Source organism: Rhea americana, unplaced genomic scaffold, assembly GCF_003343005.1.
Source record: "Rhea americana isolate MKP2758 unplaced genomic scaffold, rheAme1 scaffold_112, whole genome shotgun sequence".
Taxonomy (NCBI): Eukaryota; Metazoa; Chordata; class Aves; order Rheiformes; family Rheidae; genus Rhea; species Rhea americana.
Window position 1 is genome coordinate 4057 of NW_028185173.1, and position 10960 is coordinate 15016.

A 10960-nucleotide genomic window follows, 5' to 3' on the forward strand; every position below is an offset into this window, starting at 1 on the left:
TTGATCACTAATACATACTTGCAGACCTGTATCTCGGATTGAATCAGTGTCAAAACAGGACATAAGAATGTTTAGTTATTGAGTTAATCTATCAGTATCTACAAAGTTCTAGCAGCTATAAGCATTTCTGCTTATCCTTAAAGTTTTGGTAATTTTTTTCTTTTCTGAGTAATGCAAAGCTATATTTCCTTCTAAACAGTCCATAAGACAGCTTATTCAAAGCCCATTCTATAAACAACCATACCTGCAAAATTTTTCAAAAAACATAAAGAACTTGTGCAAAAACAGTGGGATAGTTAAGAAACTTACACATTATTACAGCAAAATATTTTTCTAACTATTCCGTAGGTTTATGTCAATGTACTGTCTTTTGTGTCTTTAAAAACACGATATTATAATGGCTCGGGTTTGATTTCTACGTGTATTATTAGCTTCTGAAGATTTTAAATTGATAATGCAACAATGCTAAAGAGATCATGAATATATTTGTTTAGTGCTGTCCCTCTTACAAAGAAAACAGCATCTACTTACCCCAAGTCCCCCACAAGGCAACAAGGAAAAGAGTTTTTGAGACACGTTTCCTATATATTAAAGAAAAAAAGAAACAATAAGCATTGTTTATCAAAAACTGGAACAGTAATCCTTCATAATAGTAATTCTGATTTCTGAATTTTTATATTACACAATCAAAATACCATACATTAGAATAAATATTAATAGTACTTAGAAAGCAAATCAGCCATGGGACCTTGAAATTACTTTTTTGCAGCAATGGCAAATCTTAAAATTGGTAAGCACATAGTTCCAAAAGAGCATATACGTAATGATCCAATCACCACAGAAAGTCTGAACGAGAGCTAGCAGTCATCACGGTATCATTAGCTGCCGGAAAGATAAGCATTTAGTCTAAGCTAGTCATCTCAGCTTCTCCTGCAGTCAGTGAGGAGAGGAAGACACCTCTACCCAGCCTCCATGACCGATGGAATGAATTATTTTTGAGAAGTGCCTGTTTCTTTTCACTGACAACAGAGGGAGCCTCATTAAGCTTACAAGGAACTGAAGACTAATTTCTTAATTTCACCTATCCAAAAAGTTAGCTGAGCTGACTCCTGCTCTAGGTGCCTAGCTCACCCAGATCCTTTGGAAATTTCAGTCTTTATCTTCCTATCCAGGCAAAAGTGCATTTACTCAATCAATACATCAATATTTTTTAAACATAAAATGAAATGCTATTTATTTCAGTATTACTTGGTAAATAATTTCCTCTAAAGGAAGCATAAAAAATTAATAAATAGACCTAAAGCCTAACTTCATGCGTATTCTGATTTATACATTATATAATGTGATGGGTTTTATCTTAATATTTATCCTCCCTTTTTATTTGCTCATATGTCCTCTTTTTAAACCACTAAGCTCACTATTTGTCTTGATAAGAGCACTATTAAAACCGAGTTCAGATCTCAGGATTTGATGCAGTTGCTATTCAAGTGTGTAATTTGATCCTAAGGCAGCTGGGGAAGAGAGCATACGCTTTTCCCCTGCCATATCACAGAACTAGCTTTGTAACTGTGCCATATGGAGGAAACGTTAGATAGTGAATCACTCAAGTTACCTAAGAGCAGCCACCCATTGTTAAGGAAGAGGCAAACATTGCAGTTACTCGTGTTTAACAGGTGCCAATGAAACGTATACAGACAATTATAAGCCATCATCTTTGAAGTATGAGAGACTAGGCTGCAAGGTCTGAGATGAAGAAAGTGCTTTACACGTTGAGTAAAATCCAAGATACATCTTTAAGCGGCTGGAGGCCTTTGATCAGTTTGCAGAGTGTGCAGAAGAACCCAAACAAAGCCTCCTGCAAGCTACCAGGGAAAATGCAGGTGCAGCAGCTATGCCCAGCATCCTCATACTGTGAATCCTAGTGGCATGGTCCCAGGCATGCAAGAATAGGTTGACTGAAGGAGCTTGTCAGAGTAGAGATCTAGGAGGATTTTCCAGATCCCTTGCTAAACAGATCCAGTGACCAATGCAAACAGCAATTTTTCACTTTTTACTGAGGTGAAGATCAAAAAGTCTTGAACAGATGACTGAAAACGAGTGCTGTTAAAGTATCAGAAGTCAATGAGAACATAAGCTGTAATGCGAGATAAAAGAAGGCATTTTTAGTCTACTGAATGACTAGACTCTTTTTCTTTAATTCCACTGCACGGTTGGGACATAAGAAAAAATAGATGAATTCTCATTTATCTCCATGCAACTGGACATATTTTGGATGATAAACACTAATAAAAACAAACAAACAGAAAATTAAGACAAAAAAAACAGATGGTGAGTCAAGGCCCTAAAATCAGTCAACAAATAGTAGTAAAATGGGCAAAAACAAGCAGAATGGCTTTTCAATCTATCAAGAAACTTGCCAGGACATTTGCTCCTTATTGTATAATAATCAGAAAAGCAGATAACAGAGCTTACAGAACAAGAGAAACACCAAATTTTCTTGGAAAAATCAGTGTGTGGAAAGGTCCCACTAAGAGAAAGTGAGACCATCACCTCTCTATCTTCATAGAAAGAAAAGATCTCCCAACACTCAAACCTTGAAAATGAAACAACATGAGAAACTCCCATGATGATTTGGAAATGATGCCCCAGAAGAACCTGGCAAATACTCAGTGATTTCCCTTCCTCACTCCAGAATACCTCTAGAATAAAGAAAAAGATCCTGGGACATTTCAAGTAAGATAGTAGGAAAATTTTAAAATCTTACTTTTCTGGCTTTTCACGGGACAGACCTTGCAATCAACAGTAAATAATTTGAGAAAAAGATGACTTTTTATGGAGGATTCACCTAAACAATTTACAGATAAAGTCAGAAAAAATGCCCAAATTTTATCTTCTAAAATGTCATCCCAGAAAGGCAGTAGAAGTGGTTAATCAAATTTAAGTGTTACAACATCTATCACTGAGGTCAGGAGGCCCCTACAGAAGTTCAGGAATCTGCTGAGGCTATTGACAGCTGAGGGTTTAATAAGCAAGAAACGTGATGGGCAAAAATCTCTCTCAGAAGAAAAAAAAAAAAGGAACTGAAAATCACGTTAGCTTGTGAAAAGGCACAGTTTAGCAATGTGAGTTTGAGGAATCTAATGGTTTCCTTGTATCATCCCTCGAGGATGAAGCCATTTCTGCTAAATAGTCATTTTTTGACTGACTTGAAATTGCAATGTACTTGCAGATGCTCTGTGAATGCATCTTTTCATCGTATTTTAAAACTGCCTCACCATTGGGGATGTGTTGGAAGCATATATTTCATTTTCACAAATTTGTAATCATTGGAAACTTACTTTTAGAAACACTTTCTCAATTGTCATTGGAGAGGGAAAAAGCAAACAAATTTTTAAGACCTGTTTGGAAACCGTTCTGCCCTTGAGCTTTTTCAAAGAGATTTGAAAGGTTGTATTCTGTCACATAAAACCATAATGCGTGCTGACACATAGTCTCCATATTAGTTTCCTTCATGTCAAGAAAATGTAATGCAACATAACATGTTGCTTAACACACCGCAATGAAATACGATCAGTCAAAAGTTTAACTGCTCAATAGTGTAAAAATTGAAGTGATCATTTGCAATAGCTGCATTTGTAGTCTCTGATTCAGGGCAAATAAAGCCAAGAGTTCAAGCCAGTTTATATTCTGAAAGCGTTAAGCACATGAGAACTAAAACTGCGTGCGTAATTGTCACTGTTTTCAGCACTTTATAGCCATTTTGCTTTGCAATCTTCCAGAGTTTTTTTCCTGAATATGGACACTGAAATAAGCATTTATTAACAAGCAGTTAGGACAAGTGAGTAGGACATTTCTAACCTTAGTCGTACTTAAATTTAATTCCCTCAATTGTTTCTTTTTTGTTTGAAAGATACAGGAAGTACATTTTAGCAACAAAAGAGCTTCAAACAATGCAGGTGTATTCTTCTGACCATATAGAGGGAACAAGCACTTTTCTGGAATGCAAGTGGAGAATAAACTGTGCCTCTGTCCTTTGGGAAGGAATGGTTAGGTCCTCTTTTTCTGCAGAGTGCAAAGCCATTTTCTGAGGGAACAATATCTGTAGGAAAAATTCACTTTCATCAAAACAAAAATGTTTTATGAAACATTGTTATTGATGATATTTTTGAACAGAAACATTTCCTTTAGATTTTTCTCCTTTGATACACATCATTTTGATTTTTTATACTCTACCAAAATGTTAATATGTCAGTATTGGTTAGGTTCAACAACACTGACCTGGGGACAATGAAAGGTGGAACGGTGACATTTCATTTTGAGAAAATATAAGAGACAATTAAGTTCCTTTATATGAGAGTCAGAAAGCTCAAATGATTAGACCCTCCAGCCAAAACACAGACACATGCAAAAGCATATGCGAAGGGTGTTTCATTGACTGTTGTCTTGATAAAAGACTGCGAGAGACAGCAGGAAAACATCCCACGGAGACAGAAAAGGGCGTTGAGCCAAGGATACTTTCAGAATGTATGCTTGGAGCATGATCTTGATACAAACTCAGAGAATAAATGTTTTAGACGGAGTGTCGAATAAAAGAGGCAAAGAGCATTGAATAAAAGAACCGTGAGGGAAGAAATCATTTTCTGAGATTAGATAAACAAAGCTTTCTGCATTCTTGATACGTACGCAGGAATAAAGTAGGAAAACCCGGGTGCATTACCTTTTTCACTCTGTAACTGAAACTACACACTGCATGTGCGTATGCTTGTCAACGTCTGAGATTCAAAATGGAAACAATATTTTATAACATTGTATGTTATATTTAGTAATGTAAAAATTAAAATGAAATGAATCAACAATAAAATCTAAATGAAATGCTTGACTCTATCAAAATGGAACATTTTGACAATGTTGATGAACCCAAATCAAAATGCTTCCAAATTTTCATTTTACAGGAATTTTTAAATATATGATTTTTTGCGGAAAAGAATTGGTTTTGATTTGGTTTGGTTTTTAAGGGGGAAACTGCTGTACACAGATAATTCAAGCTCTGTCTTAATACATCATACTACAAGTATTTTTAACCTTTGATGATGTCTTGTCTATGAGGTATATAAACTTAAATAACACTGTGATGAAGACATTTTTATTATCTAGTCTTCATTGAAGCAAGTCTGCTTTACAGAAGAAACTCAGCTTCTAAAGCAAAATAGTTTCCACATTTCACCAGAAGTGCAGCATTAATTTCTTTTGATAGCTAGTATTTTTTTAATTTGGTTTGTTTCTGTTATATTTAGGAAAAACTCCACATCTTAGAATGAGTGTTATAAAAAAAGCAGAGACTTCTAGTATTGCATCTAGCGTGCTATGACACAAAGGGCAGGATTTTGTTCATAGATTATTTCCAAAATGCACTATTGTGTTTCCTTTCACATTCACTGTAGTAGATCTGACAAGATGCTCTGCTTCATGCTACAGAGCTGAATTTAACCCTACTTTTCCTGATATAAAAGCACACACTGAACGCTGGCTATGCATAGACATATTTCACATGACGATATCAGTTTTCTGATATTCTGTATATCCATAGGTCCATTTACTATATTAATATGTTTTCTCATATTATTGAGAAAGGTATATTCAGCATAATGGAAGACATTAAAATAAAGTTCACATCTTAGCAAGATCTAGGCATGGTATTTGTACTCAGTGTGGCTCAAATAATGATTGAAGTAAAGCAAATGAGAACAGCAAACAAGCAATTCTGACAAGCAAGTGTATCTTAAACGCCCATTTTCAAATCAAAGAACACAAGGAGACCGAAAACCAACTGTGCTCCAAATTGCCATTGCCCTCTGATGGAGAATAAATTACAATAAAGGGTTAACATTTAGATGATTTTGAAGCAAATGTGGAGAAACTTCTTTTGCTGTTTTCCAGCCTGTGCATTTTGCTAATCTATATTTGGCTTCCATTGTAGCATTCTCATTCCACATAGCAATGCATTTGGAAAAAGTGAATTTTTGTCACACTGCTTGCCAAGTATTTTAAACTGACACCAGCTATGACTAATGACAGTGCTGGAATGTGCTGTTCTCAGTAGAATAGAGGCCTGTACAGACCTAGGAGTTTCCTGGGGTCCAGCTTCTGTCTGTTCAGGGGGCTGGTGCCATACAGCAGTGAATGATGTTCAGAGTGAACCAGCTGTATTTCCTCCAGACTGGCTTTTCGACCTCGAATTCGCTGAAAGAAAACAGCAGAGGCCTACAATATTCCACTGACAATATTTAGGGAAAAAAAAGTAAAGGTCCAAAATAACATTTAGTATGATTAATAATGGGTTGAAATTGCGTCATGCAGGAATGTGACACTGATTTGTTTATTAAAGTAATGCTATATGAAAAACAAATGAGTGTGTGGTTTATCACAAATGCTTCACTTATATCTTACCAGAGTTAACTTAATACAAGGTTTCACATATAAGAAAAAAAACCTTCCTCTTTTCTACATTACAGTAAGAGATAGAAACCAAAAGGTGAAGTATTTCATAAGCAAGTTGGCTAGACAACTTCCAGTTTAAAGAACAAAAGCTTATTTACACCTGTAAACTGCAGATGTGTTCTGAATGAGGATTAATGTGTTTTGCTATACAACTAGTATCAGCGATTTGTGTTGCTGGGAAGAACATGATCACAGTGAGCAGATCCAGGGAGAGGAAAAGAATTAAATACTTAAATAAAAATTTTCTGTATCTTTTTTTCTCAAATGTATATTTGACCCCCCTGATCTTTTTTCTGTCACACATGCTGACTCACTTGCTTCCTTATCTTTTTTGTAAGTATGGTTTCTTTCTTTAACTGTTTCTCCAGTCTGTACTCTCCCCACTTAAATCAATATTAAAAAAAATTGGGACTTATTTCTCTAAATCTCTTGAAATACTGTCACTTTAGGAAGGAAGGAGGATAGGAAATAGGGAAGAGAAGATAAAACTAGAAGTATCTTATTTAACAGATCTGTTCCGAGTATATATTTGGAGTTTCACATGGCCATAAAAAATATTTACTTCTCTCCTACAAGCTTTGCAGCTACAGCAAAATGAAGCAGATTTTATTCAGGTTCAGGCACAATAAACAGCACTGCCAATGAAGATCTAATCCCAAGATCATTTTCACTATTGATACTGGATAAGGTAGAGAGAAAACAGACTGATTTTAAGGTCTCAGATTCTCCTTGCACAGCTGGTCACTAGGAGCACTTAGGGCAGAGCCTCTCAGGAGTGAGACTGTGAATCAATCAGCCTGACAGTCAAGGTCTACAAACAGACACAGAATTTATCTAACTAGACCATCCCATTTTTACTAGACTGATTAACCTGTTACAAAAATACTATTCACAACTAGTTTGCCTAGGAGCTAATTTGTCATTCATATTATATCCATCACCTACTTGCATGTATCTGAAAGCACCAACCTCTTCTCTGCACTAGCAGAAGAAAGCAATATGTTTATATACAGAGAGATAGATATTTATACAAATAATATATATTTAAAGAGAATGTGCACCTAGGAAAGAAAAAAGCCGTTGTCCTAGATGTCTGGTTCGGAAGAACCAGGCACAATTTATATTCAGTTAGGCAGTGGCTTTTTTGTCTGAGTAATCAGGAAAAATTTCTTAAGAGTTAGATCTAGATGACTGTGGAACAAGCTTCCCTAGGGAAATGGTGGAAGCCCTATATCTTGCAGTGTTTAAAACTTAACTGGACACAGCAATGGAAAAAATATTTTAGAGAATGATCCAAGAACTAAATGACTTAACAAACCTTTTTTTCATCTCTAGTTTCTTCAGGCCTCTCCCAGTCTCACATGAGAATTTGTAGCAGTGCACTCACATCCTTTTAACACGCAGTTGCACAATCAAACTCAGCACATTATGTTACTTTGTGGAGTTAGTAAACTCTATTATAGTTCTTCTGGGTCAGATAACATGTTTTTCTTCACAAGTGAGGGGACTGGTAACATTTATTTGTTCACCCATTCTCACTAAGAACTGTGTTTCTAACAAATTGCTTTAAAATATATATACTCAATTTTCCACAGAGGATCAGAGAAGGGAGGATAGCTATTAGGACAGCTAAAACAACTGTACAGGAAAAGCAAAGAGATATTTGAGGAAGGTCACATCAAAGAACCTTGACTAAAATAGTCACGCTCCAGACATATATTTTCTACAAGTTATATAAAAACTCTTTAAGACATGTTTAAAAGAGTTAATTGTCTGGCTCTTTTTAAAGTGCTGCTAGATGCCATATCACTTTAACTATAAAAGGACCCACAGATAGACATGACCCTTATAATAGGAAGCTCCATGGTATCCTATGGAGCACAATGCTTTGCACTAATGGGGTAGGGTCTGGAAGTGCCCCCAAAAGGGTCAGGAAATTTTGCCAATAAGCTATTACCCAGTATTGCCAAACAGATTCTCCAGAACAGAAACAGACTGTGCAGAAACAGGTCTGCTGGGAAATCGAAGAGCATCAAAGAGGATGCTCCACTCCAGGTGACCCTGGGCAGTGAGTTCCTCGGGGTGCAGCCAAGGACTGCAGCTACGAGGGCTGCCATTTCTCCACTGGTTCTCCAGTTCTAGCCTCGAGCACCAGCGAGCAAATGGCAGGAGAACAGGGAGGGAAAAGAGTTCACACATATGTGCTCTTTCTGCATCCCCCTTCCTCATTTGATGTTCCTTTCATCCCATCTTTGCTGTATCTCTGTTTGTCAAGCCATTTTCAGTAACATTAAAATTTCAGCTACCTAAGGTTTCACATGGAGGGGAAAAATAAGTGGTATTAAAAAGCCTCTAATAATTGCTAAGAATAATTATTCTTACATAATCATGTCAGATCTACAAAAGCACATAAGTCTGTTACTAGAATCTGGAATCATATAATTTCAGTTATGCAAAGCAATAGTTTCTAGGTCTCACTGGCATGAGCTATCATACAACATAACATATGCATTTTTATAACTTTGAACATACACTTTCATTTCTTTTTTTATTTCAAAGTGCTTGTTATTTTTATTGGACATGGTAGTATCAAAAGCTTAAAATGTAGTAGAAAGCAGAAAATCATCATAAAGCCAGTGAAAAAGATGTTCTGTTTCTTAGAAAATCATAAATAGCATAGTAGAAAGAATGAACAGTATTTGTTTCATTTGGGAGGAATTTGAAAGGACTTTTTTGGTCATACATCCCTAATGAAAGGCAAGTCACTCTTCTCTGATACTCACAAAAATTTGTGTGTTTATTTTCTCCTGTCACACACGCAGTTCTTTCATCAGCTGGGATAACTCAGGAAAGCAAATATACTGCACCTGAGTGCTTCAAAGACCATTCCAGAATTAGCAAGTTACTCTTTCCACAACAGGAAAATACTTTCACCTTTCTTAGAATTTAAGGTCAGAAAGGACTGCCTAATCTAGTCTCCTGTTTATAACCTCTATTAACCTACAGATTTTGGTTCTACTTCCAGCAGACTAAAGTCTTGCACAGTCAGAGATTGAAAAAGACAAACGCTGCCTGTGTCTCCCTACTAAACTAATAAGAATAGTTGACGTGGCTTATGCAATATTTCTCACTCAGGTCTCTCAGTATAAGGTGTCTAATCCCATTGCTGCAACTATTTGTGTGGATATAGTGTCTGAAATTCCCTTGTGCTATCTAGTTTGTAAACAAGGTCTTCTGAGTCTCTCCTGCATTTCTGGGGTATCTCATTGCCCCCCCCCCAACACACTTCTCTCTCTCTCTTTTCTTTAAATATACTCACAGATAACATTAATCTTTTGGCCAGTCAGAACATGCACATCTTTCTCTTTTGTGTGAAAATCCCAAGCAACGCTCTTTCATTCATGCACACACGTAGAGATGCATTTATTTTCTCTTAGTGTTTTACAGTACCTACCATGAATAGGTTCAACACTACAAATTTTTTTTTGCTCTTAAGTGTTTTCATGGACTCTCTTTTCCCTTATTGCTTCTTTTGTGGTAAACTAAGATTTAGAGGGTGTAATTTCTTTTATTTCAGTCTGTGAAATCTGGCAAACTCTAGGGTTTTCAAATTTTAAATTCTTCCATTCTGACCCCTTCAGTCCATGAGATGCAGACAGTAGGAGCTGTAAGGTGTCTCCCTAATCCAGAAAACCACAAAAATTCAGGTCAAATTCCATACTGAAAAATAAAATGTTACTGGACCACCATCCATACAGGAAATAGAGGTGGAGGCAGTAAGTGGGACCACATATACATTCCTCTTTTCCTTTCTAAAATTGTGCTGGTCAGTATAGCCTGGTGTCTGCCATGTGTGCATAAATTAAGAGCCTGCAGGACCTATGCAAATACTTCCTCTCCACAGAACAAGTAGAAAGCAGACACCACCACCAAAACATAATTCGGTCCTCCTTTAGTTCCAAAGGTAGGACATCTATGCATTGCTCTTTACTAAGAGCAAGTTAAAAAAAGACAATAGATGTTTTTATGCCAATCTTTGCATCTTTTAGTTGCCCTGTTCTGGTGCCAGCCTTTAACATTTGACTATTCTCTGATCATCAGCCTTTACAAAATGCAAAACTGACATTTCAAGAAACAGAGGCAAAACTGTTAACTAATGCAAAAGCATTATAAGAATTTTGTTTTATCAAAACATATTTTATATACCAGGACTATTAAAAAAAATACATGAGGAAAATGACTGCATTTTCTTACCCTGGGCTCAGTCTTCAGCAACTTTATAAAACTCAGGATAATTCACAGGATCTCAGATAATTCTCAGGATTGGCCATGATCTAATGTTTTTATTTTTCCCTTGTCTTGTGAAACCTGATGAGGAAGCACTCCATCCATTTGGAAGAGTGATGGCATTAGAAAACAAAACAAAACAATACTTACATTTAATACCTGGTTTCTTAGTGAA

The 10960-nt window shown here is 36.2% G+C and overlaps 1 protein-coding gene across 1 annotated transcript in view; it reads right to left on the reverse strand.

The window, feature by feature from the left end:
• Nucleotides 1-531: 531 nt before the first annotated feature.
• The window catches only part of LOC146600867 (histone deacetylase 9-like), a gene marked incomplete at its 3' end in the record, with an annotated part of 20460 nt that continues 10031 nt past the window's right edge, over nucleotides 532-10960 (reverse strand). Inside the window, exons 3-4 of the mRNA XM_085316131.1 lie at nucleotides 6120-6240; nucleotides 532-581 (exon numbers count right to left, since the gene is read on the reverse strand). Coding sequence (XP_085172257.1) covers nucleotides 532-581; nucleotides 6120-6240 — 171 coding nt within the window. The remainder of the gene's footprint in view (nucleotides 582-6119; nucleotides 6241-10960) is intronic.